This window comes from Trichoderma ghanense (assembly GCF_004382785.1).
Source record: "Trichoderma ghanense strain CCMA-1212 chromosome Unknown scaffold_9, whole genome shotgun sequence".
Taxonomy (NCBI): Eukaryota; Fungi; Ascomycota; class Sordariomycetes; order Hypocreales; family Hypocreaceae; genus Trichoderma; species Trichoderma ghanense.
Genome location: NW_027395672.1, coordinates 900,653 through 925,786, shown reverse-complemented (window position 1 = coordinate 925,786; position 25,134 = coordinate 900,653). Strand labels below are relative to the sequence as shown.

The following is a 25,134-nucleotide window of genomic DNA, read 5'->3' as shown; positions in this document are numbered from 1 at the left end:
CAAGCCAACTGGAGGTTTCGACATGAGATAACCAAAAGAGAGACGAGGCAACTCCTCCCTCCAGTTCCGCTTGGGGCCTCCTCCTCCCGGTGATTCCAGTCCCGCGCGCAGCGGAGCGGCTGACCACTCCTCCCCAAATTTACACTTACGCCGACCACCTATCAATTAAAAAAAAAAGGATGGCGCCAACCTTGTTGCTTTTCTTTCTCCTGGCTCCATCCTGGTGACCTTGGCATTTGTTTTTAATATTCTTAGCCTTGTCTGGAGTTGGAATGAGATAGATGGTCTTGTGACGATGCCTTCAGGGCCAGCGTTGTGCAACAACCTCTTGGAGTGATTTTATTTTACCTTTTTATTTTCTTTGCTTGAAAAATGGAAGGAAGTTGTGAGGAGAGACTCAGAGAGAGAGAGAAAGAGCGGGATGGTAGCGAGGCGGTGTCCTTGGAGTCACATGCGTCAGATGGGATTGAGTGTGGGGATGAAAGAGGAGAGAAGTAGGAGGGATGCAGTTGGGGTAGGCTGAGATAGCGGTAAAAGAAGACAATGTTGACTGTGTATGGATCCTGTCTGTGGTCGTGAATGGAGGAGGGAGGGGGTGAGAGGGTTATGTTTACTATATGACAATAAATTTGGTAATTGAATATGATGCCGGATATTTCATTCATGGCTCTTCTTTGCATGGTGATTTGTGTGTTGCAGAGGGTGAAGACTTGGTAGACTGAAAGAATGAATGGAAAGATTATATTACCCAGGACGTGATCGACGATGGTTTGCAGTTTGTCGGATGGATAACTGCCGGCCGGAGAGGGATTGATGAATATTCGGATCTTGAGCTTGAGCTTGAGCTTGGCCCTTGAGTCGATGATTCTCACTTGAGGCTTGTTGCGCCGCCTAGGTATGAATCTACCTGCATGTACGGCCGGACGGGCCGCTTTCCGATGCTTATTCCTACCGCCTCCGGTTCCGTTAGCAACCGGCTATGGTATCTGTGTAATGAGGGGATGAAGTTATTGGATTGGGTACGTTGCTGCTAGACGTTCTGCTTTGTTAACGGAAGGACTACACCTGCTTTCGTTGAGACTGGGTTCATGTTGGACTTTGATCTTGTATTCTTTCTTGTAACTCGATTGACTTGCATCTGACATTTGATATTATCCATTTGTTGCATTTGCGACTGGATATTGATGATTGATGGCTTTCGATACGGAGTAATGTACCGCGTGCGTGAATTGCCGGAGTCGACGAATCAAGGTACAGTTTCTCTTCCTCTCTGCCTTTCTCTTTCTCTCCCGCCCTTCTCTCTTCTTACTCCATCTCGATATCCCATTCCGNTCGGTCAGCTTTGCTGTTTTTGCTTTGGAATTTTTTGAATTGGGCGTCGGTGAGGCTGGGGTTCTTGTGCTGCATGAGGGTGATGCGGAGGAGTTCTTTCCCTGGTGGCCATTTTTGATTTAGGTCTGTGAGGATGAAGCTGGTTGTTGCTCAAGGAGTTTGACGCTTGATTTGGATACGGGCGTCAAGGCCACTCGACTCCATACTTGGTTTAAACGGTTGTTCTTAGGGAGGAGTATGAGCTTCTGATCTCGGCATCTCCACCTCTTTGGCTCTTGGAAACCATCTCTTTATTCATGGTGTATTACGCTCTGCGCTATTCTGCGAGCTCACGGCCTGTTTTTTGACTGCGTCGTCGGATAGCATGGAGTGGTTCGACATGGAGGATGTAGGGTACGCCGGGAATACAGCTCATACAAAGCAGAGCTGCGCTACACTGCGAATTTGGATTGCCGTTTTGGGAAAGTAGACGAGAGTCACTGGGCTATGAGGAGTTGGGGCTGACAATGGCGAGTGCTTGGGGGGCCTTGACAGAGCGATGATCCCATGATGATATAAATAGAGGCTTTTTGATAGTAGTAGAAAGCTGTACTATTGATTACATGTTATCTGTAGCAGCCACAAGGTCTTTGTGTTGCTAGGATGGTGGATAGCCAAGTTGCTGTGCTAAGAGCAGCTCCCTGTAACAACACTTCAAGGTATAAACCGTCTGGAATTTGATGAACTAGGGTGAAAAACCCGTCATACTAACTGCTTGAAGATGGAACTATAGTTACTAGACGACTGATCTATTTCCTGGTCCTGCATTGATATGACATGGCGTTGCATGGAAGAGAGGCTTTCTTGAAAGGATGGGACCTGTAAATGCATTCTTGGACTAGTGACATATCGAAACGCTTGTCATCTCTTCGAAAAAGCACAGAGTCTGTCAGGACAGCTGCTAAGAAGAAGAACCCTGACGGTTAGATCAGACACGAGATTGTAGCCCCGGCCGTGTTACCTTCTTCATTGAGTGTTGGTGAACATCTCTCTAGAGCGTGGGAGAGATATTGAAAAGATTGTTAGACCATTGGCATGTTCCTTGGCTTCCGCCGCTGATTGGAGGCTTTGTCCATGCTGATTTGCCCATTCATGATAGGCATGTGATGTGATGATCACAAGCAGCAACAGCATCGTCAGTATCAACATACCATTAGTGCATCGTTTCATGCAGTCAGAGTAGATGTGGCTGTGCCTCAACCATAATCGCAGCTTGGATACTTAAAGAGAATGTCGCCTTGGAATGTTGGCAGAGTCTCCAAGACCAGGACCCAACCCATCTCACACGACACTCTTTCGTGAGAGAAGAAAATCCGGCCATCTCCTCAACCCGGCGCCAGCACCACTGGCACCTTTTGCGCCATAACCAGCGTCGACCAGCGTCGACCGAGCATGGCCGCCAACGAGTTCAGCACTCAGGTGCTCCTACTCCGAGCCGACCATGAGCGCCGTCGCGTTGCAACCAATCTCTTCCCCCCTGCGGTCGACCGCTGCTCGAACTAGACGTCCACCGCGGCGACAAGCCCTTTCATGACCTTCTGGTTCGACGACGGCACCAGAGATGGTCAGTGCGTGCGGATCTTTGACGTTCCTGGAACTCTCTCAGGTGATATACTACGGCAACCTCCCCCCTCGGTTAGGTCACTTTGAGATCGATGGCAACGATATACGTCCCCTTGACCGCTGTCTGGAGCATCCTGAGCCCACGGAGGATGACTCCGAGGATGTAAGCGAGCTGCTTTCCAGGCTGCCTCCCGTCTTTGTCGACTCTACGAAGCAGTTTCTCAAGAAATGCAAGTACCGGAGCGAAATCGAGAATCTCATCAGATGCCAGGACGGCGCTGTACCGGGCCATCCAATTTCTCCCAACATCGTCCGGCTGCTCGGGAGGTCTGCCGACGGGCAGCTCGTCTTCGAGAAGCTGTCTTCAAGCGCGTGCACCTTTGGTCGCTTCTCCTCTTTGACTGTGTACAAGCGCTGGAATCTGCAGCTGGTTGACGCATTGGCATGCCTTCATTCGGTCGGCATAGTCCATCGCGACCTGCGCACCGCCAACCTTCTCTTTTCACACGACGGGGAGCGCCTGGTTGTGTGCGATCTCGAAAGCCGCTGGGGGGAGCGGGAGGCGCCCGAGCTCGCTTTTCAGGGTGGGCCAGACAACTCAGGATGGACCCCAAGGTCCGACATATTCGACGTTGGGAATTGCATCAAGAGCATGGTGTACGCAAACGCTCCCATCACGCACTTTGCCGAGTGGCCCGTTCCACCTCCGCTCCAGGCAATCGTCGAGGCTTGCATGCGTCCAAGACCGGAGGACCGTCCAACACTGGCCGACTTGCGTCTCATGGTGGGGGGATTCAGACATGATGCTGGAGTTCCATACGGCTCCTCAAAGAGATGCATGTATCTGATATAATAAACGTCTGTGGGAGCTCCTCGCATTTCCCAGGACCAACGGCCACGGATTCAGCCTGCGTAGCTTTGTTGCATGCCCTTCATGTGATGGAAAGCTATACATGGCGGGGCCCTATTGATTTTCAGGGTCCATGTTCCGTGTTCCGCGCCAGCATCGGCGATCCCGGCTTCTCCGGTTTCTCGCCGGTCCATCTCAGATTTTCCACCCCTATGCGGGACACATAATTGGCCAATGGCAGATGGGAAAACCGGGCCGTTGAATAGGGCACGCCTGCCACGATGGCTTTTCGAGGCCAGGGCGGCAGTCGGAGACTCGGCTCTCCACGTTTGACAGGCCGGGATCATGCATCGGCTTCGCGGGTCATGCCTCTCGCTGCCAGTACGAACGCAGGCCCGGCTGCTGCATGAGCAGCTAATTCGGGCGGGCCAGAGCCTCGCAGCAGGGCATTCCCCTTCCCCTTTATCCCATTGGCAGCTGTCACACAGCCGACAGCACGTCAAACTGCGGAAATAAAAAGTTTTCACCAAAACAATGTGTTCTTCGATTCATGGTTGGGTGCCACCCAGATGGTGTCATCCAGACCATGCGTGGCGTTGCACGCTAAAGCGGGATCCGTTGTCGCCCTGGTTTTCTCCGGACGGTGACAGGCTGAGAGGACTGGGCAAACGCACGGGGCAGAATCTTCGAAACCCTTGTATGAGTAATGCTGGTTGGAAGAACACATCTCCTGGGCTCTGCGAGATTCTGCAAGGATCGAGCAGGCGCATCTAGCGGCTTCTGAAAAGTCAGCATGTTAGGCCAAAGGCTAACTGACGGCTGGACATTGGCATCTCGTAAATAAGGCTCCAGCCCGGGCATGGCAGTGACCACCGTTCCAGCAGCTGGGAGTCGCACTTTGTGAAACGGTTGATGGCGTAGATCGGGTATTGCGAAATTCGAACCACGGTCCACCTCATCAAGTGCCAGTCACGCAATCGATCCTGACCCTTAATCCAGCAGGTACGTGGATGTCTCCGGGCCCATACCCCACGACTCGTGGCATCATCGAGTAAGATCTCTCGTGCTTGCTCCGGTCCAGTACAGCCGTCCAGCTTAGCCGCCGTTGGGAGCTGAGGCGAGTGTATCTGTGAGGCCCGGGCGGTGTAGTCTGTCCATCGGCTTGGCCCTGTGTCACTGCAGCCAGCCACTGCCAATAAATACTCATCCGAGGTCCCAATCCATCTTCCCCCTTCCCCCCATTTTTCTCTCCCTTCATCATCAAGCCGAAGCGTTTCGAAAACAGCCGAACTCGTAATCCCATAGAGGACAATTCCTGCTCCGGAACCATCAGCACACATCAACACATCAAGTCGATCATCATGGCTGCCTCAGTCGAGTTGGTGCAGCCCGTCGAGGTGCCCTCGTTGCCAAAGGAGTCGACTCCGGTCATTGAGCTGAGCCCTGTAGATGAGGAGAGGTTCATCATCAAGTCGCCCTACACGGATAGGGAGCATCTGCTCGATCTCGACACCCTTTCTCATGAAGGTGCCCTGCTGGCGAGAGCCCTGCAGCGCCTAAAGTCCATTCGCGAGGACTATGCGACTGCGCCTTATAGCGAGTCTTTCAACTGGCCCGAGGTTCTCGAAGAAGTGAAGCGCCTATCTCAGGAGTCCGGAAGGCCGTTCAAGGAGACCTCCTTCTACATTGTCGCATTCCGGTCGCAGATCAAGCCGAGCACCGATTACGCCCACCTTGGCGCATTGGACAAGGCAGCCCATGCCGAAGCTGTTGCCAGCGGAGGCTTCCTGAAGTAAGATGACAAAGTTCCCTGCCTGCCTTCATCGCGACTTTGTGTTGACCATTTGCAACAGATACTGGTTTGGTTCACCAGACCCTGAGCTCAGAAACTTGGCAACTTGCGTCTGGAGATCGCGAGAGGACGCACTGCTCGGCGGCAGGGGACCGGCACACCGCAAGGCGGTCGGCGCCACGCGGAACATGTATGCCTTTTGGAAGATTGACCAACACCGCCTCACCATTCGAGACGACGCGGATGAGTGGGTGCTTGAGGACTGGGAGTGAGATGGATCGACATGGTCACCGCTCCTGAGCAACTTTGCTTGGTTGGTCAGTCTGACCGCAGAGCGGAATAAAGGGGATGGAATGAATCTCGACGAAAACAAGGGTACGAAGGAGAATTCTGGGATTTGATTTGGGCTTGAAAAGCGTTTTGCGAAAGCGCGTATTTGTGTTTCCTTCTTGTTTTGGGCATAAGATATCATGGAGGATAAGCGAGCGTCATGGTTGGGATTTCGAAACCAAAGAAACTGAAGCATAGAGTAGAAATAGATTGAATAATACTTGCATGACTCATCAATGAAAAGAAACTGCAGTGCTGCGCGAAGAATGACGAATGCTTGAAGAATGACGGCAGGGCCATGGCATCGAGACTCCTGGATGCCTGGCATGTCGAGTAGGCGGACTGCTGTGAGAGATCTGTGCGCGAAGATGAATGCGTCTGTCTGTATTCGTCTATGTAGGGCTATTTCTAGAGCTGTCGCGAACAAGGTAGTCATTCTGAGAGCTGGCGATGCACGAGTGACGGGATGAAATGAACGTTTGCTGATTCGATTCGACTGCTGTTGGACATGCTGCTGAACGGACAAGGTTTGAGGCTTCGCGGGATGCGGTTGGCGGCTGCACTTTGGGCCCCCCTTGGCCCCCTCCCATTCTGCCGCCGCTCACCGCCCGAAACCCACAACGCCCACAAATCTGGTACGCGAGACGAAAAGTTCGATATTCCACCACCAGAGCGAGCGCTTCTGAAGCTGCCATCAATCAGCGCAATCCGGCGTCAACCTCGGCTCGACTGTCGCCACTCCTCTCTCACGACCCTCACGAACCGTCTTCGAATTTGACAAGATGAGCGAAGCTCCCAAGGATGCGCCTTTCCAGGCGGTGCAGATCGATGCTCTGGTGAGTCGGAGCTTCGCAGTGCCCCACCTCGCGATGATGATGGTGAAGCTTCAGGACTGACACTTGGCAACAAACAGGTGATCCTCAAGATTGCCCGGCACTGCTCGTCGACCTTCCCGACCGTGGCCACCGGCTCTCTCGTGGGCATGGACCAGAACGGCACCCTGGAGATCACAAACACCTTCGCCTTCCCCACCATCGACACCTCCGCTGCCGACTCCCACCAGAACGATGCCTCCAACCTCGCCGCCGCCGCTCCCCGAGCCAAGTCCAACATTGCCTACCAGGCCGAGATGATCCGACACCTGAAGGAGGTCAACGTGGACGCCAACAACGTCGGCTGGTACACGAGCGCCACCATGGGCAACTTTGTCACCATGGCCTTTATCGAGAACCAGTACTTTTACCAGAAGGACAACGACAAGACTGTTGCCCTTGTCTACGACACCAGCCGCAGCTCGCAGGGAACCCTGGCCTTGAAGGCGTACCGCCTGACCAACCTCTTCATGAACGTCTACAAGGAGGGCAAATTCACAACCGAGAGGTGAGTTCCCCCCCTTATCCTGTGATGGCGGCTTGCCGTTGGGAATGATGCTGACATGTTACGAATTAGCCTGCAAAAGTCGAAGCTCTCGTTCCGTGACATTCTCCAGGAGTACCCTCTCGCCGTCCACAACTCACACCTCCTCACCTCCTTCCTTCACCAGCTGCCCGCGCCCCCGGCTGCCACAGAGCCCAAGGAGCCCACGTCGCTCAGCGACCTCAACAACGACCGCATCAAGGCGCCCCTATACCCTTCCATCGACAACCTGGATCTGTCGATCGACCCGTTCCTGGAGAAGACGTGCGATCTGCTGCTCGAGAGCATCGAGTCGCACTACGTGGACCTCAACAACTTCCAGTTCTACCAGCGCCAGCTGGCGCGTGAGCAGACCAAGATCACACAGTGGCAGGCCAAGCGAAAGGCCGAGAATGCTCAGCGCACCCTCGCCAAGCAGCCCCTGCTGCCGGAGGACGAGTGGCAGCGGCTGTTCAAGCTGCCCACGGAGCCCAGCCGGCTGGAGGGCATGCTCAACGCCAAGCAGGTCGAGCAGTACAGCAAGCAGGTGGACGGCTTCACGGCCAACATCAGCTCCAAGATGTTTGCCGTGCGGGAGAACCTGCTGCCCCAGTAAAGCAGCTGGAGTGGGTGCTCAGGGTAATTCAAAAGAAGGAAGAAGAGAAAAAGCGCTCTCGTTCGGTCTTTTGGCGGGGTGAGGCAATTGGCGGCAGGGTGCATTGGCGGCGTTCCGGTTTGGGTGGAAATAATCAAGTACTTCTGGTCTAGATCTGCAGCGACAAGAGAGTCATAAGAAAGTGTTTGAAACGAAGGATTTCTACGCCCTAGACTTGTATTTTCACTGTTAGATACCATTATTATTTTCTTGTTGCTTTGTTGGATTATGATCCCCTTGTTCCTCTGTGTCTCTGTGTCTCGATGTCTGCGTCTCCGTTGGACCCTGTCCATCTATTGTGTGTCTTGCTTGCCATTGATCGAACCCTGCGTTTCTCTGTGGGACTCGTTGATGACAAGTCTTACTTTGCATGGATTCGGGGCTTTTCCTCCAAGCCTGCCTGCCTGATGCTTGCGGGGAGGAGTCCGTCCTGAAGGGGAAAAGCACCGACATCCATGAATGTCCGATGCAGAGCTGATGAGCAGCCGGAGATGGAGAAATCCTCGCCGTAAGACGGAAGTTGTCGACTGCCTTTCTACTCCGTTCCTGGTAGTATTTACTTAGTATCAGTCCGAAGCTGTGTGTCAGATTGATCGCTGAGTGAGTGGTCCATTGGATCGGTCCCTCGGCGGGTGTATTTTGTGCGTCCAAGCGTGTGCGTGTCACCATCTGCACCATCCATTGAGAGAGAGAGCGGGAGAACACTGGTATAAGCCATCGACCGTACAACGCAACCGGATATAGTTTTCTCTACTGAACAGACTCATCAAACTCAATCTTCATGGCCAGAACTAGCATCTACACTGCAATTGAGATCCCAGCGCCTCCCGTCCGCGCAACCGCCTCTTGGCTTCCCAAGTAATACCGCATTTCCCAGGATTCCGACCCCCCGCCTGAGGTGAGACGTGGCCCGGCATCGTGCTGCTCGTTTTGCATGTGCCTCAGCAGCAACAGCAGCCGATTCAAGCCCATTGCAGCCGCTAATTCGGTGCCATTGGGATCCTCCCCAACGAACAGCAGGCCATCGGCCAGTCCATCCACGGCCATGCAAGTCCAGCCGCCCTCCTCATTTGTTCACTCTCCGTCCGAGGCCAAGGTCCTGCCCCGCTTGGTGAGAAATTTTGCCCCTCTAGACACACCGCCCGCTTTTTGACGGGATTTCTTCCCCTCCTGCTCTGGCCTGGGCTGCCGAACTTCTTTTTTAGCTGGTGAATCCCCATCTAATTTTTCTTCCTCTTCCACCTCTTCTCCTTCAACCAATTTGCTTCTCCCCCCCCAACGACATCTTCTCCTCCCCAGTCAGCCGCCGAGCCTCTTTTTCTCAGCCCTCACCTTCACAATGTCTGCTCCCGCCCACAAGTTCAAGGTCGCCGACCTGTCCCTGGCCGCCTTTGGCCGCAGGGAGATTGAGCTCGCTGAGAACGAGATGCCCGGTCTGATGGCCATCCGCAAGAAGTACGCCGCCGACCAGCCCCTGGCCGGCGCCCGCATTGCCGGCTGCCTGCACATGACCATCCAGACCGCCGTCCTGATCGAGACTCTGGCCGCTCTGGGTGCCGAGCTCACCTGGACCAGCTGCAACATCTTCAGCACCCAGGACCACGCCGCCGCTGCCATTGCCGCCGCCGGCATCCCCGTCTTTGCCTGGAAGGGCGAGACCGAGGAGGAGTACAACTGGTGCCTCGAGCAGCAGCTGACCGCCTTCAAGGACGGCAAGAAGCTCAACCTGATCCTCGACGACGGTGGCGACCTGACTGCCCTGGTCCACAGCAAGTACCCCGAGCAGCTCAAGGACTGCTACGGTGTCTCTGAGGAGACCACCACCGGTGTGCACCACCTGTACCGAATGCTCAAGGAGGGCAAGCTGCTGGTCCCCGCCATCAACGTCAACGACTCCGTCACCAAGTCCAAGTTTGACAACCTGTACGGCTGCCGCGAGTCGCTGATTGACGGCATCAAGCGTGCCACGGATGTCATGATTGCCGGCAAGGTCGCCGTCGTTGCTGGATTCGGTGATGTCGGCAAGGGCTGCGCCATGGCCCTCCACGGCATGGGTGCCCGTGTCATCGTCACCGAGATTGACCCCATCAACGCCCTCCAGGCTGCCATGGCCGGCTACCAGGTCACCACCATGGAGAAGGCTGCCCCCATCGGCCAGATCTTTGTCACCACCACTGGCTGCCGTGACATTCTGACCGGTGTTCACTTTGAGGCCATGCCCAACGATGCCATCGTCTGCAGTGAGTTTGACCCGATGTCTCCGCTTCTTTGTGTGCAATGCTAACAGATGTCCAAAGACATTGGCCACTTCGACATTGAGATCGACGTTGCTTGGCTCAAGGCCAACGCCAAGTCTGTCCAGAACATCAAGCCCCAGGTCGACCGATTCACCATGGCCAGCGGCCGCCACATCATCCTCCTGGCTGAGGGTCGTCTGGTCAACCTTGGCTGCGCCACCGGCCACTCTTCCTTCGTCATGTCCTGCTCCTTCTCGAACCAGGTCCTTGCCCAGATTGCCCTGTACAAGAACCAGGACAAGACCTGGGCCGAGAAGTACGTCGAGTTCGGCAAGACTGGCAAGCTCGAGACTGGCGTCTACGTCCTGCCCAAGACTCTGGACGAGGAGGTTGCCAAGCTGCACCTGGCCCACTGCCAGGCTGAGCTGACCACTCTCACCAAGGTCCAGGCTGAGTACCTTGGCCTCGAGGTTGAGGGTCCCTTCAAGGCTGAGATGTAAGCATCCCTCCCATTCCCCATGATGAATCTGTAACACGTGCTGACAATTGCCCAACAGCTACCGCTACTAAGCGTCTCTTGTGTATATCATACTCTCAGGATCCTTCAACTGGACTCCTTCGCACAACGACATTTCTTCGGGATCTATGATCTATGACCCGGTCATTGGGAAAACTTGTGATTTCAACAGCATCATGAACTGGCGGGGGGCACATCTGGGCAGGGAACATTCAAAAGCCCATGGGATTTCGGTTTGATTTTGATTTTGCTTTCTTTGGTTTCTTCAAAGACTTTTTTTGGGGTTCTCGCAGGGCGGGGGCGGGGAAAAGAAGGGCCTTTTCAACAAACACGGCGTCTGGTAAATTCATTTTTGCTACATGATGATTCCCCCCACGGCGAGACCAGAAATCGCGCGGACATATACAAAGACATTGATGAAGACGAATACATAGGAGGGGTTCATGCGGATTTGATGAGAAGCCCGTCAACCGCGGCTGAAGATAGAAAATGGAAAGTAGGGGCAACTTTTTGCCTCTTTATCTGGGCAAACCGATTTGGTCTAAGAAAGGGACATGAATGGCGGTTTGTAGGAAGTATATGTGTATATGTGTGACGGCGGTCTCTATGAAGGTACAGCCGCAGATTGGCGTGTTCGTAGGCACAGTTTGATCTGATGTGCTGACCTGGTTGCAAATCCTCGTCCCTTGTCCACGATCTTTGTCATCCTATCCTATGGATCAGACAAGTTGTTCCTCTTCATTGTAGATGTGTATCTTCCGAAATAACATCTTGAAAGGGTCATCTAAGCATTTCAATTCTATTCTCTCTTCTCTTTGAATCTACAGCAGGCCAGCGTTTTTTTTTTTTAGGACAAATAAAGCACAAAATCAAAATTCACAACTTGGCGCTCACCCCTCGACCGTGCAGTCACGCCTCCTCGAGCGCCTTCTGCTCGGGCACGATGCTCTTGAGCCTGCCCTCTCGCACGGCTTGCCTCACGTTGTCAATGGTCCACTCCTCCATCTTCTGCTGCGTCTCCTGGGTCCAGGTGCCCATGTGGGGGACGAGGAGGACGGCCGGGTTGGCGAGCAGGCCCGGGTGGATCTCGGGCTCGTTCTCGTAGACGTCGAGGCCGACGGAGGCGACGCGGCCGGAGGCGAGGGCGTCGACGAGGGCGGCCTCGTCCATGACGGCGCCGCGGGCGGTGTTTACGATGACGATGCCGGGCTTCATGAGGGCGAATTGGGGGGCGGCGATGGAGTGGCGGGTGTTGGGCTAGAAAGGGATTCAGTCAGGGTTGGGGAAGCCAGGAAGGTATGTAGAGATTGCGCCAAGGTAACGTACGTTGAGAGGCAGGTTCAAGCTGAGGACATCGCTCTCCCTGAGCAGCGTCTCAAAGTCGACGTACTCGGCGCCCTCCTCGAGCTCGGGGCTCAGCCGGGAGCGGTTGTGGTAGCGAATCTTCATGCCAAAGGCGCGGGCCTTTGCGGCGACGTTGCGGCCGATGCCGCCCATGCCGAGGATGCCGAGGATCTTGCCCTCGGGGTCGTGGCCGAGGGCGGGAGGGGGGCTGCCGCGCCACTTGCCGGCGCGGAGGGCGTGGATGCCGATGGGGAGGTTGCGCAGGGCGCCGATGAGGAGCCAGATTGTCACGTCGGCGGTGGCGTCGTCGACGGCGGTCGGGGTGTTTGAGACGTGGACGCCGTGGGCGGTGCAGGCTTGGACGTCGATTTGGTCGTAGCCGGCGCCTTTTGAAATGAACCCCATTCATGACCGCGGTCAGCAATCATGTGTGGAAGGGGAGATTTGAAAGGGGGGAGGAGGGGATGGTGATTTACCGTTGTGGCAGATGAACTTGATGGTCTTGGGGAGGGCGTCGAGCAGCTCGCTGTCGATCTTGCCGGTGATGGAGACGGAGTCAAAGGTGCGGTAGGCGACGCTGATGCCGTCGAAGGCGCCGGAGTGGCACTCTGCGATGAAGTCTGCTCTGGTGGTGGACTTTGGTTTGATCACGTCGGCGATGTCGGCGATGGTTGACCAGGCTTCGTGGGCGCTGAGGGGGGAGTTTGTTAGCTTTGGTGGGAGGGGATACTTGGTTTTGGTTTGATTAGGGGAGGGGGAAGCTGGAGATGAAGGGATGGGGAGCTTACTGGTCAATCTTGCCCAGGAGGAGGACCTTGGGACGGCTCATGGTGGTGGTGTAAGGTGGTGATGATAGGATGGGAGGACAGAGGGGACGGGAGTTGGAGGAGATTGGTGCAATTGCGCCGACGGGGGAGGGTATCTAGAGCAGACAAGAAACTGTACAAGTACAGAAAAGAGAGAGAGGAAAAGGAAGAATTGCAGAAGAAAAGAACAGGAGACTAGTAAAGAAGAAGAAGCTGGAGAAGAGCGGATTTAATATCGTCGCCAGATGATGGTCTTATGTCTGCTCTCGACTGGAGCTGGCGCACGCAACCGCACAGGCCCCGCGGTTCGGCGGGGTAAAATGGAGGTGGAGGCGCTCACTCAAGTTTTGGGAAGAATGAACCCCCCAAAAAAGGCCCCGTAGCGCGGGGGAACAAAGGCCGTGGGGTCTGTTGGAGAACTTCGGGAGGCGCTCCGGTAGGGCCATGGATGTTTTGTTCAGCTTTGTTTCTCTTTGCCGTTGGACCGGGCATCTCTTGACCGGATCACTCTGTCTGGCGATGGAGATGAGGGCGAAACATTTGTTCGAATATGGCTTTGTCATCAGAATATCCAATGTCAAGACCTTGCAAGCACATATTCACGGCCTTTTCATTGGTCTCATCTCCATGTGCGACATTGTTCCTCTGGGCTCCCAAACGAACATGGACACCAAACAAACTCCAGTGGGGGGCAGCGGATACCTACTTCGGGCAAGTTCTTTTTGCCCGCCTTGCCTGACTTCTCCCCCAGCCGTGACGGAGAATTCCCTTCTACAGCCGACTATAGCCACTCGCTCAGATCAAACATCTTTCCCCGGTAAGAACATTCATTGTACACACTAGAAATTATCCCGGAGGTAGTGGGGACCTGTGCGTGTGTCGTCACCTGGAAGAACTTCAAGTTGATGTCCAGAGAATTGCTTGCAAGCTACGAAGTGAAGAGGGAGAGGCACCTTGATACATAAGTAGGTTAGGAGCCTATTACAGGTAGGTAAGGTAAGGTAGGTAGGGAAGTAGGTAAGGTACATATGGAAAGGGTCGGCTATAGCCTAATGTTGCTTGGATGGAAAGCTGGGCTGCGCATCGGACTGGTTCTCTCCGCATTGGCGAGATCGGAGGCTAGCAATTGATGAGTGGGAATATGGCCTTGGTTCCAATTGCTCAATACTTGGTGGGCTGAGTCAGTGGCAGCTCATATTCCGACAGACGAGAGCAGACAAGGGCACGTCCACTGTTCAGCTGCCCACTTGGGATTTATTAGATCGAACCAAGCAGGAGAGAAAATCTCATAGAGAATTAGAAAGTCGATTCTCGTTACACAGATTTCCGTTGTCTAACCCATTATACCTTACAAACAGCTTCAAGCTGTCAAGCGTCAATCTCCAAGCCGAGCATCCAGCTCGAGCGCCGCTATATGCGCGCCTCTCTTACGAGACCCAAGACACCCCAAGAACCCAAAAGAAGCAACCCGTGTCTAGGCTGCGCGTATATACCGTATTAGCCCCTTACCAAACAAGACATCAAAGATTATCTTTGCCTTTACCAGATCCTTATACAAGCCAAGAGAAAATTGCAAGCAATGGAAGCGCTCAAGACTACTCCATTACGCCTGTGGAAGGGGCTTCAAAACTCCCAGGGACCAAACACCTGCGTCATCCAGTTGATGTCGCCAAAGTCGGCCGACAGGTCCTGATCCTGCGGCATCATGGAATGGTCCACCAGCAACGTGGGCTGCGGCGCCGCACCGGGGACGACCTGGCTGTTGGGCGTCGGCAGTCCTCCCATGGGCTGCTGCACAATGGCCGGCTCCCAGTTGGAGCGCACGTTGCGCAGCACCTTTGTGCATTTTCCAAAGATGGACACGTCCTCGGGCCCTCCCCGCAGCGGGTAGAGCGCCTCGGCCTTGGTGAACAGGTCGATTGTCCTGTCCAGATAGTTGCCCAGATCGGCCGTGCTGCGGACAATCTCCTTGTCCCACGCGGGATCGTCCAGGGTCGTCACTCGGTACATCAAGGCGTGGACCTGGCAAAGCTCCACGTAGAGGGAGAATGGCATGCCGATGAACTCGCTGAGCGGGACGGAAAACAGCACGTCGTACCAGGCCCGGGCAGCGACCAGGCCGGCGTACATGGCATCGATGCGCGGCGCGTCTGGAATCCTCGTCCCGCCAAACAGTCCGACTGATTGAATTTGGGCTTCGGTGCTAAAGAGTTGCATTTGTATCACGGCTGTTCACCACACATTAGCAGCTGTTCTGGTTGCCACTTTGAGCAGGCTCATGCCGTGGTCGACTCACCCTTGGATGCTGCAGCTGGCGGCAGCGTATCCCGGACCTTTTGCAGCTGGAGGAGCAAGCTCTTCTTGTGGACGTATGTGGGAGCCTTGTCGGGATCGGCTCGGCCGTAATCGCGGCCTACAAAATCGCATACCAAGAGCTTTCGAGCTTCGTCTCCAATCAGCTGCGCCTTGACCATGGCCACCAACGTCTCGTCTGACGGATGCTCCTTTTCGCTCTCCAGAACTTCCAATGACTCCTGCATATGCGGCGTCCAGGACAGTGACTCCATCTTGGCGAGGAACGCCGAACATCTGTCGCAGAAAAGGTGAGAAGATGGGAGGCAGAATGGCAGGTCTGGCAGTCCAAGCTTCACTTACACTGATGAGATATACCAAAAACCAAGCACTAGCCGTCGCTCTTCCATCGTACGCTCTTTGGCCGGGGGAATGTTCCGACCTCCCCAGGCCTTCCAGCATACAGTCGCAAACTGTTCTTCGTTGGGGAACTTTGTGAGGTTCAGTTCGTAGATGATGCAGCTGCACATGTGCGTATATAGCGTGAGAAAAGGTTTGCTGCCGGGGGCGGCACTCATTGTCGCCCTATCAGCAGACAAGGGTTGTCAGCACGTACGCAAAGCGCGGGAGAAACAGTGTTGAGCAGCACCGAATTCTTACCAAGCAATCAGGAGAATCAAGCCCTGAGCCACTTCCAGCGTTCGATCGTGGTGGACAATCATCCGCTGCGCAAGATCCTGCCGCACTCGATCCCGCATGGCAGCCTGCTGTGGCATGGACATGCTCGTGACGCTCATGATGCAGAGCCAGAGGAAGGGATGCTCTCTATGCAAGGCTTCGGCCGTGACGTCGGGGGGGAGGTACATGAAGGGAAAAAATTCGAGCCATTGGCGAAACTTGACGAGATAGACCTCGGCTTCGCTGGGAGTCGGCTCGGGGAGTCGATCGGTGTCCAGAGGACGAGGGGATGTCTGTCCGATGATGCTTGAGGAGCGCGGCTGCGACGTGGTTGCTGCGTCGGCGAGCGAGTCGAGCCGGCTCACGTACGGTTGGCAGCCCGACGATGCCGTCGACGCCGAGGACATGCTGTTCATCGACGGCGGCGCAGACGGCGGCTGCTGGAGATGGTTGACATGATGGGGAAGCGGAGGCTGCTGCGGCTGGTGCGGAAGCGGGTGTTGATGTTGGTGCTGGTGCTGGCTCTGATGCTGCTGTTGATGCTGCTGCTGCTGCTGCTGCTGCTGCTGCTGCTGCTGCTGTTGCGGGAGCTGCTGATGTTGGTGATGCTGATGCTGGTGCTGCTGCTGCTGCGTCGCCCTCAAGATGGACACGAGGTCGTCGAGCTTCTCCTCCAGCTGCGCCGTCCGCGACGCCGTGGTCCGCTTGGCCACGCGCTTGCGCGACGTCACCATCTGCTGGCAGTCCTTGCCCAGGCGATGGCAGCGGTCGCATTTGCCGCCCTCTGGCCGGAGGATGCAGCGGCACTTGGCGCGCGAGCAGTTGGTGCACGAGCGGCCATATCCGGCCGGGATGCCGCCCGCGGAGGCTGCGTCTGGCGGAGGCGGCGCCGGGGCCATTGTCTCACCGAAGCAAATAGGAGAGAGCCGTTGTACCCAAAAGTTGCTGGACGAGACGAAACCCGATCGACGGTCAGCTGGCGGTGGTGATGGAGAGCATCGACGGAGACGCGCAGCCGGGATTGGGCGACTCCCTATTCCGTAGAGGTTTGGCAGAGTATCGAGGCGTCGACCAGTCCGGATTCAAGCTGAATCAGCATTCCTGGCTCGAGCTGGCCGGGGTCGCGGTGAAGCCCGACATTCCGAACTCCGAGAGGCGGTCGTCCAATGCCGAGCTGCAGCCACGGCGTGAATTGAGTTGCTCAGGGACACGCTTGTTCCGCCCAATCAGCTATTCGCGGTTCAATTAGAGAGGTCATTTGCATGTAGATTGGATTAACAAGTATGGCTGCTGCCTGGAAGCGTGAGGCTGTGGTCCGTGGCACTCGGTAACCCTGCTGGTGGTGTTGCGGTTGATGTGAGGCGGGTCCGAGCAAGATGCCATCTCCCATCCTGACGGCTGAATTGAGACAAGCATTAGCCATGGATAGAGAACCATGGCCCTGTGACTAAGACCAGAAGACTGCGTGAATCAGAGAACAAAGACACCAGCAAAGGGCCAGAAATTCCATCCATTTTACCAATCGTCGTCCACTTTCACTGGTGATGGAAGCCAGCAGTCTACCAGTCCGGCAGCTTATACACGCTTGTACACTTCGGCAAATCGTTTTCGCTGCCGACGGCCGGCACATGACGAGCACCTGTCCCCTTATCGTGGGGTATCCGAAGCTAGCCATTGAGCGCCAGATCGTCTCGAGACAACTCCATAGTATACGCACCTCCCATCTTCAACATCACGAGCCCAATCGCAACCTCGTCGCCCTCAGCCTCGTGCGATACCATCACCAGCCTCGAAATGGCCGTCACAGGCCTCGTCGCAGTCGAGACACTGCCCAGGTTCCTCCTCCCCCGGCTCAGCTGGACTGCGCCGCTCTCAGCATCTCGACCCGCCGCTGCTCGACCCTTTGCCACATATCAAGCACGGCCAAGCATCCGGAACGCAATTCCCGCCTTCAACGCCGCCTTCCAAGACAGGAGACGTCACGATGGCCAGACGCCGGCTCTGAGGCGGGGCTTCCATGCAACCAGCCAGCGGCATCGCGAGCATCACTTTGACACGCTCAAGTTTGTCAAGCAGCTGGAGGGTGAGGGCTTTACCGAGGAGCAGTCTGTCGCCATGATGAAGGTCCTCAACGACGTCATCCAGGAGAGGTTTGTTTGTCCTCTACTACATCGCATCGCCGACTCGTACTATGCTCTCCCTCGTCACAGGGTGCTAACGCCGCCATCCGCAAAAGCATCCAAAACCTGACCCGAACCATGGTCCTCCGCGAAGACGCCGCCCGCACGACGTACACGCAAAAGGTCGACTTCGCCAAGCTGCGCTCCGAGCTGACGGCGGCTGACAGCACCGAGTCAAACACGACGCGCATCGCGCACGAGCGCCTGACCAACGACATCGCCAAGCTGAGCAGCCGGCTGCGCGACGAGATCGGCCGCACCCAGGCCAGCGTGCGGCTAGACCTGAACCTGGAAAAGGGTCGCATCCGCGAGGAGGCCGTCACCCAGGAGCTCAAGATCAAGGAGACGGAGACCAAGATTGAGCAGGAGGTGGCGGCGCTGCGGGAGAAGCTGGAGCAGGTCAAGTTCCAGACGCTGCAGTGGCTCATGGGTGTGTGCACTGGTTTCGCGGCGCTGCTGCTTGGTGCTTGGAGGTTGCTCATGTGAAGGCGTCTCTGGAGGTTTTGGGGCAAGCCATTGGCCCGGCCCATGAAGAGGTCATTTGTTTAGATGGCGAATCATGTGCTTTGTACGTATGTAGACAGTTGTGCATTACCTATTTCGACGAGGCATGTTACTCGGAGTTCCTATTTTAGGTACAGTTACATTATTCGAGTTCAGCAGCACATATTTCTAGCTTTCCATATTTGACCGCTCCATGCTCCATCCAGGCTATCTATAATGAGTCGACTATACGACGTTATCAAGGCATCGTTTACGTACCCGGAATATCACTCAAAACACGGTCAGTAAGAGTGGCATCCAAGCATCCGGTAGACCTACAAGGCTCTGCGTATCCCGCTTCCTGACGCTCTCGCCCGCCTGCTCCAAGTCGGCCGCGCTGGCGCCCCCGTAGCCGCGCGGCTGCTGCTGGTGCTGCTGCGAAGCGCTTTCCGAGGCGTTCCTGGTGTCCTGGGCCATGGGTTCGGGGTCGTCCTTGAGGATGGCGTGGCCGCCCTGCAGGAGGTGCTCGCCGGGGTGGGAGCCCGCAGAGTGAGACTGGGAGGTTGCTGCGGCTCTCTGCATGGTTCGTTGGTGGAATGGATCTGTGCTTGGGTGGTGTATTTTCACTTGGTTGATGGAGGTCATGGAGAGAAGGTCGGGTTAGTGGTGTTGGAAGAGCTCGTGACGGGATGGATGAGGAGTAGGGGGGGGGTTCGTAAAGGGGCGTTGTACCCCCGATTTATATGATTTTGATGGCTTGTGTTTAGGTTGTGGATGACAGCAAGGTGACGGAATCCCGCTTCGAGTGGCGGCGGAACCGAAAGGAAATTCATGGGATGTTTTGATCAACTTGGATCTCGATTGAAGTTGTTTTAAAGATTTTCAATGTCCGTGGTCGTGCTGTTGTTGGAGGGGAGCGAGCGTGAGTTGGGGTTGTCTGGGGAATGGCATCATGGTGACTTACAGGACCGTTCATGAGATTCTGAGAGAGAAGAACGCGCGATGTGGTTTCGGTAGAGCACTGTATATGTATTCGTGGTAGTTGTCAGACCGGATTGCACAGACTTATAGATGGATTCAATGCCTTTGCTCCATTCATCCCTTTGAGTCGAAGCAGCGTGCCGCGCGGGTGAATCTAGATATATCTTACAGGTACACTTGCATCTTAGTGTCGTGCTGGTGGCCAGTGTGGAAGGATGCTTTGATTATATAGTCCGGGTATTTCTTGTTCCTTTTCGTCTTGTCTTACTGTTCCGAGAATCAAGTACTTTGACTATTTCTTATTTTCCTGCTGCTGTTGTAGAGCGGTATCTGCGTTGGCATATATATGGTGCACATGATGCTGGTTTGTTGCCATTTCAGCGATGGACAGACTGGGAAGGATGAAGCGACGAAGACCTCAACAGAAGATGATGAAAATCCTAGAAGAAAAGAAGAATAGAAGTCTAACACTATAAGAAATACCAAGTCCCCTAAAGCGCTTTACTTGAGGCTTTACGTGATGCTTTTTGCATCTTCTCGAGTGTCGTCCCCGTGCGTGTAGGGTATCATCGACCAGCCCAGAACCAAATCTCAGAACCCCGTGCCAGAAATTCACGTCACAAGATCTGCCAGCCACGCGGGACAACCCAAATCAACAGCACCCTTCCTTTCTTAAATTTTTTTTTTAATTTCTTATTTTCCTCTGAGGAATAAATACCCATCATCTGACCGTTCTGGACCACGACGATCCGCGCGATGTCACAGAAAAAACTATTGGTATGAACAAAGCAACGACGAGTATGGGTGAATTACAGTGTGGTCTCGAAGGGGGGGGCGTGATCGCCGTGTGTATCCCTGGTTTATGCTGAGCGCGAAGGATTTTTCTGGACAGCTGAGCTCGCTTTGCGGGAGGATAAGTGTGAGTTGATGATGCCTAGAACGGGCGTTTTGAAAACGATGCTTGTCCTTCAAGTCTAGACATCGGGGTGATGGCTTCAAGGCAAATATATAACTCTCCTCCCTATACTATATCGCACCCATACAACATGACCATCCCCTAAGTTCTCTCAGCGCTCGGCCCTCCACCAGCAAACACAAATGTCCTTCAACGCCCCCTTCATAAAATCCTGGTCCTCCACCCCGATCCCCAACCTCTCCCTCTCGGCAGGCGGCCTCCTCGCCCTCGCCGACCTCAACACAATCGCCCAGCGCACCGCCATCGCCGGCGGCTCCTCCTGGCTCGACGCCTTCGTCCTCGCGCCCGGCCTACACTACCAGCAAGCCGCCGACCTGCTGACGCCCGAATACGGATCCCCCTCGTCGTCGAAGCAGCTCGTCCTCTCGACGCTGGACGGGAAAAAGACGCGCCTCGTGGTCAGCAATGTCGGCATGGTCAAGTATTTGAGACGGTTGTGGGAAAGGGACGGCAAGTACGGGGTTGTGACGCTGTATGTTGGCGAGGATGATGCGTTTGCGTTTGCGCTGGGGTCTTCGTTGTCCTTGTTGTTGGGGTATGGCGGTGCTGGTGATGAGGATGGTTCTTCGGGGAGGAGGCGCAGGCAGAGGCGGTGGCTGAGGGACCTGCGGAGGGTGAGGGAGGAGGAGGAGGAGAGGAGGAAGGGGAGGAAGGCGAGGGAGGTGCTGGAGATGGATTGGGTGAGCCATGTGCTGTATCTGCTGAGTCCGTTGCTCACCGTTGCGGCCATCGTCTTGATGGTGTTGCTTCAGGACTGGTGGGGGCTGGGCTTCCTTCTTGCGCTCATGGCGTCCCGGCTTGTCAATATCTGGGCTATCAAGGCGCGGTCGAAGCCGGGAGCTGTGCTGCCAAAGCTGCCTCCTCCAGGGGATATACCCTCCCCCGCGGATACGTCGCCGCCTTCTTCCGCTTCGTCAGGAGGAGGAGGTGAAGAAGGAGGAGGAGCATCAGTGAACAAGTTCCCCATATCGTTCAGGAGACAAGACTCGGAAATGACGGAATACACAATCGACTGGGGCGACAACCGGCGCGTCATCCTCAAAGGACAAGACGCAGACCTCCGCGCCGTCACGACAGAGGCCTGGCTCCGCGCCAAGACGACGCTCGAGGGATACCTCGAGGCCATGTCCAAGCTCATCGTCTACATGGTCGCCTCGCTCAGCGGGAACCTCTCCCAGGCGGGCGCCGTCGTGCTCATGGCGCTGCTGCTTGTTAGTGCGGGCTTGCTCGGGCTGAGCAATGCGCATGCGACGAGCCTGAGGATGCATGGTCGGAGGGTGGCCAGGTTGAGGAGGGTCGAGGGGGGGTGGAGGGTGAGGCCGCTGGAACCGGGGATGGCGGTTGTTGGGGATGTTGGGGGGTTGGGGGATGTTCCGGTGCAGGTTGTTTCGGTGGGAAGTTGATTTTGCTTTTGCTTTGCTTGGTGTTCTTTGGAGTTGATGGGCGGATTTGGCTTGTGGATGGACACGAGATGCTGGTGTTCTCCTCGATTCATGTGTGTCTACCGGTTATATCCTTCAATACACGCTCACATGAGCTGTATCTTGTCTGTCAGGAACATGACACAGAGCACCAACTGGAAAAAGGGGAAAAAGGTGGCACGCAAAAATGAAACTGGCAGCCCAAGGCCACCGAGTAGGTATTTTCGTCGATAAACTACCTCGCATGTCAATACCATGAAACAAATACAACCATAACGACCCAAACGGAAAAAACGCTGCTGTATACAAATACACCCCATGTGCGCACAAAGCCGTCGAGTCCAATCCTGAGCCGCCAAGGCGACCTACGCGTTGGCAGACTGGTCCTCCTTCTCCTTCTCCTCTTCTGCGGAAGGAGGCTCTTCTGTTTTCACTGGAGGAGTCGCTTCCTCTGCGACCTTCTCCTCTGATGCCTGTACAAGTGCCGCCTCGGGTTCGGGCTCCGATTCATGCGTCGGCTCCAGCCCCAATGATTCCGGCTTAGATTCGAGCTCTGTTTGAGGCTCTGTTGGAGGCTCTGTTGGAGGCTCTGTTGGAGGCTCTGCTTGAGTCTCCGATTCCGGCTCGGGAACGGGCTCTGCGGCCGCTTCGACGACGTGTGGTACGGCGTCGGCTTCCGGCTCGGGAGCCTCAGGCAGTGTCGGCTCAACAGAACTCTCGGCCTTTACCTCGCTAGCCGGCACGGCATCCCCTTTGATGACTTGCCCCAATAGCTGTGACGCAGCCGCCTGCCGATCCAGCTCTCCCATCAAGCCGCCCAGCAGATCGGGCTCCTGTTCTTCCTTGTTCGCGTCGCTATCGCCAGATATCTCAGGAGCTGAAGTTCCAGGCTCGGCGGCGGCGGCGGTGGCGGAAACTGCTACAGTGTCAGCTGGGGCAGCCTCCTCCTTTGCGCCATCTACGGAGACGTTTCCAACCTCTGAAGGGGCCTCTGATTCTGGCAGAGGCGCCGTTACTGAGATGGAGTCTTCCGGCTTGATGGAGTCTTCGGTCATGGCAGACAGCTGATGTAGCAGAACCGGCTTGGCAATGGCCTCTGGCTGGCTCGTCGCTTGATCTTTGGGCGTTTCCTCAGAGACTCGCGAGTTTCCGTCCTCGGCCTTTGGGCTTGAGATGTTGCCCACCTGCTCAGGCGGGGGCAGCTCAACGGCCGGAGGAAGATCGCGCTCAATGTCCGCCTGAGGGGCCTCTCCGACAATTGTTGAAGGCGGCTCGGCGATGACGGAGTCCGTGGTGTCGTCAGCCGGCACATCCACAACAGGCAGGGCAGTTTCCATCGCGGACTCGGCCTGAACTGATGGCTCGGATGGCGAGGGCACAATGACGGGATTCCTGGGCGGGGTGTCTTCATGCTTGAGCGGTAGAGATGACGGGCTTTTTGACGGCACTTCTGGCACTTCGGGTGCGGACAGAGTTGGCGGCTTAGGGGGCGACGGCTCCCTGGGCGCGGGCTGCTCGTCCTTCATTTCGACGTCGGGACGATCGATGATGTGAGAGGCATCCGCCATGTCCTCGTCCTGGTCCTTTGTAGCGTCGAGCATGGATTCATCTGGCGCTTCGACATCAACAGTCTCATCGCCTTCGTCTCCCTCCTCGCCTTCGTCTCCGTCGTCGCCTTCCTCCTCCTCCTCCTCTTCGTCCTCATCGCCATCAACGTCGCCCATCTCGCTATCCTGGTTAACAGGTTCGATCTCGTTGGGCACGGGCGTCTATTCGCACGGCAGTCAGCTTCCATAGGACGCAGCAAAAATTCTCTCAAGCTACTTACGACAACGTCCTTGACCTCCGCCTTGACCGCAATTGCGGCTCCAGCTCCTGCGGCGGGCGCTGCTCCGGGCACTGGCTTGTCCGCAAGCATTGGCTGCTTAATCTTCTTCTTGCCTCTTCCAGGCCCAGCCTTTGCTTTCCTTTTGGGTGGCGGCGGCCTCCTTCTCACGGCAGACGGCGGCGCCGCTGCAAAGGCGTCTGGCTGAGCCGCGGTAACGGCCTCCACTCTGGTCGCAATGACCTCGCCGTCTACGCGCTGGCCTTCCGACAGGGTAACTTCTTCCGTGTAGGGGTTTCCGGCAGCGTCCATCCGCCGGACCGTAGCCCTCGTCACCGTCGGGCCCGTCACCTTGTCCTCGACCGTTCGGCTGGCCACGGTGACGGTGTTCTTCCTGCGCTTAGCGAGGTGCGAGATGGCTGGGGCCTCAATGTTCTTCGGGAGCTGCTTCCAGACCCTTATCTGGTATCCCTGCGAGCTCGTGTCGTCCTCCTTCTTCTCCGGCTTGTCCAGGACTGTCTCGGCATCGCCATCGTCGTCCTCGATCGGATGCGGTCGCTTGTAGAGGCGGCCGGACCGCGCAGCGCGCAGCAGCTCCTGGGTGTGCGGCGGCAGCAGGGCCGCGTCCTTGGGCATGCCGTGGAGGAGCTCAATGGCCCAGATGTCATTCGGCTGCTGCTGCTCCTGCTGGACGGGGGGCGCGACGTTGACCCATTCATGGCGCCATTGTCGGACGGGGAGGCCTGCGGTTTTGCGTCAATCAGCTGCTGTCGCGTGTTCATTGGGAGCGCAACGGCGGCGAACCTTCGAAATCGTCGTGCTCGACGTAGCCACTGCGGTTGGCGCGTCTGGTCTACAGCGGATGGTTAGCGAATGGTGATTGTCGCGATCCATTTCGACACGAGAATGAGGACGCACGCCTGGGGCCATTGCGCCTGGGGAAACTGGTGCAGCGGCAGCCTCTGTCCGTTACGGCGCAGCGCGGGAAAAGGCACTGCGGAAGAGTCTCAACAGCGGCAACGCAGGGCAGACGTGGCGATGCCCGGGGTATCGATGCTTTTCAACGGCCGGGAGTGACCGTGTTGGTGATGAAAATCGAACGGATTGCGAACACGCTCCAGGCGATTGATAGCGGAAGCAATAGAATAGTGACTGTGGCGGTCTCGGCCAATTGGAGAGGCGGAAGTGGTGATGACATAAGCGGGCATACATGTATGTGCAGGTGCATGCATTTGTTGCAGAGAAATGCAGGATTGCTTCAACTGCAGTTATTCCATTGGTCGTATTCTGAATACCTGTATCAAGAGATTGTGACATACCGTGATCGAAGACTACAATTAGGTATTCCGTGTTGGAAGTGACTTGACGTGCAGCTACAGCGCCGTCATGCACTCCTCCAACATTCTGCATTGCTAAGCCAGCCATCAACGGCAATCCA

General features: G+C 55.8%; 11 protein-coding genes across 11 annotated transcripts; 7 read left to right on the top strand and 4 right to left on the bottom strand.

Moving 5' to 3' along the window:
- Positions 1–2,932: 2,932 nt before the first annotated feature.
- CCMA1212_007397 (uncharacterized protein) lies at positions 2,933–3,787 on the top strand (the record flags this gene model as incomplete). The annotated part of the gene is made up of 1 exon (XM_073704567.1): positions 2,933–3,787. One exon carries the CDS (start codon positions 2,933–2,935, stop codon positions 3,785–3,787), a length of 855 nt encoding a protein of 284 aa, XP_073557057.1.
- A 1,358-nt stretch (positions 3,788–5,145) lies between these two features.
- Positions 5,146–5,848, top strand: CCMA1212_007396 (uncharacterized protein; the record flags this gene model as incomplete). Its single annotated transcript, XM_073704566.1, has 2 exons — positions 5,146–5,576; positions 5,638–5,848. 2 exons carry the CDS (start codon positions 5,146–5,148, stop codon positions 5,846–5,848), a joined length of 642 nt encoding a protein of 213 aa, XP_073556957.1.
- A 384-nt stretch (positions 5,849–6,232) lies between these two features.
- Positions 6,233–7,917, top strand: CCMA1212_007395 (Eukaryotic translation initiation factor 3 subunit H; the record flags this gene model as incomplete). Its single annotated transcript, XM_073704565.1, has 4 exons — positions 6,233–6,239; positions 6,609–6,742; positions 6,820–7,286; positions 7,356–7,917. The coding sequence occupies 4 exons, from the start codon at positions 6,233–6,235 to the stop codon at positions 7,915–7,917; spliced, it is 1,170 nt and encodes a 389-aa protein (XP_073557225.1).
- Positions 7,918–9,255: 1,338 nt separating this feature from the next.
- On the top strand, positions 9,256–10,763 carry CCMA1212_007394 (Adenosylhomocysteinase; the record flags this gene model as incomplete). Its single annotated transcript, XM_073704564.1, has 3 exons — positions 9,256–10,196; positions 10,254–10,689; positions 10,751–10,763. Exons 1-3 carry the CDS (start codon positions 9,296–9,298, stop codon positions 10,761–10,763), a joined length of 1,350 nt encoding a protein of 449 aa, XP_073557055.1. The 5' UTR covers positions 9,256–9,295.
- Positions 10,764–11,619: 856 nt separating this feature from the next.
- On the bottom strand, positions 11,620–12,883 carry CCMA1212_007393 (uncharacterized protein; the record flags this gene model as incomplete). The annotated part of the gene is made up of 4 exons (XM_073704563.1): positions 11,620–11,967; positions 12,037–12,440; positions 12,531–12,745; positions 12,843–12,883. 4 exons carry the CDS (start codon positions 12,881–12,883, stop codon positions 11,620–11,622), a joined length of 1,008 nt encoding a protein of 335 aa, XP_073557223.1.
- Positions 12,884–14,483: 1,600 nt separating this feature from the next.
- On the bottom strand, positions 14,484–16,729 carry CCMA1212_007392 (uncharacterized protein; the record flags this gene model as incomplete). The annotated part of the gene is made up of 4 exons (XM_073704562.1): positions 14,484–15,088; positions 15,157–15,449; positions 15,516–15,737; positions 15,813–16,729. The coding sequence occupies 4 exons, from the start codon at positions 16,727–16,729 to the stop codon at positions 14,484–14,486; spliced, it is 2,037 nt and encodes a 678-aa protein (XP_073557224.1).
- Positions 16,730–16,818: 89 nt separating this feature from the next.
- Positions 16,819–17,079, top strand: CCMA1212_007391 (uncharacterized protein; the record flags this gene model as incomplete). The annotated part of the gene is made up of 1 exon (XM_073704561.1): positions 16,819–17,079. One exon carries the CDS (start codon positions 16,819–16,821, stop codon positions 17,077–17,079), a length of 261 nt encoding a protein of 86 aa, XP_073557052.1.
- A 545-nt stretch (positions 17,080–17,624) lies between these two features.
- On the top strand, positions 17,625–18,496 carry CCMA1212_007390 (Protein FMP32; the record flags this gene model as incomplete). Its single annotated transcript, XM_073704560.1, has 2 exons — positions 17,625–17,984; positions 18,041–18,496. The coding sequence occupies 2 exons, from the start codon at positions 17,625–17,627 to the stop codon at positions 18,494–18,496; spliced, it is 816 nt and encodes a 271-aa protein (XP_073556956.1).
- A 284-nt stretch (positions 18,497–18,780) lies between these two features.
- CCMA1212_007389 (uncharacterized protein) lies at positions 18,781–19,075 on the bottom strand (the record flags this gene model as incomplete). Its single annotated transcript, XM_073704559.1, has 2 exons — positions 18,781–18,783; positions 18,833–19,075. The coding sequence occupies 2 exons, from the start codon at positions 19,073–19,075 to the stop codon at positions 18,781–18,783; spliced, it is 246 nt and encodes an 81-aa protein (XP_073557147.1).
- A 1,497-nt stretch (positions 19,076–20,572) lies between these two features.
- CCMA1212_007388 (uncharacterized protein) lies at positions 20,573–21,853 on the top strand (the record flags this gene model as incomplete). Its single annotated transcript, XM_073704558.1, has 1 exon — positions 20,573–21,853. The coding sequence occupies one exon, from the start codon at positions 20,573–20,575 to the stop codon at positions 21,851–21,853; it is 1,281 nt and encodes a 426-aa protein (XP_073557193.1).
- A 383-nt stretch (positions 21,854–22,236) lies between these two features.
- CCMA1212_007387 (uncharacterized protein) lies at positions 22,237–25,106 on the bottom strand (the record flags this gene model as incomplete). The annotated part of the gene is made up of 4 exons (XM_073704557.1): positions 22,237–23,640; positions 23,700–24,439; positions 24,501–24,549; positions 25,098–25,106. 4 exons carry the CDS (start codon positions 25,104–25,106, stop codon positions 22,237–22,239), a joined length of 2,202 nt encoding a protein of 733 aa, XP_073557189.1.
- Between the last annotated feature and the right edge of the window lie 28 nt (positions 25,107–25,134).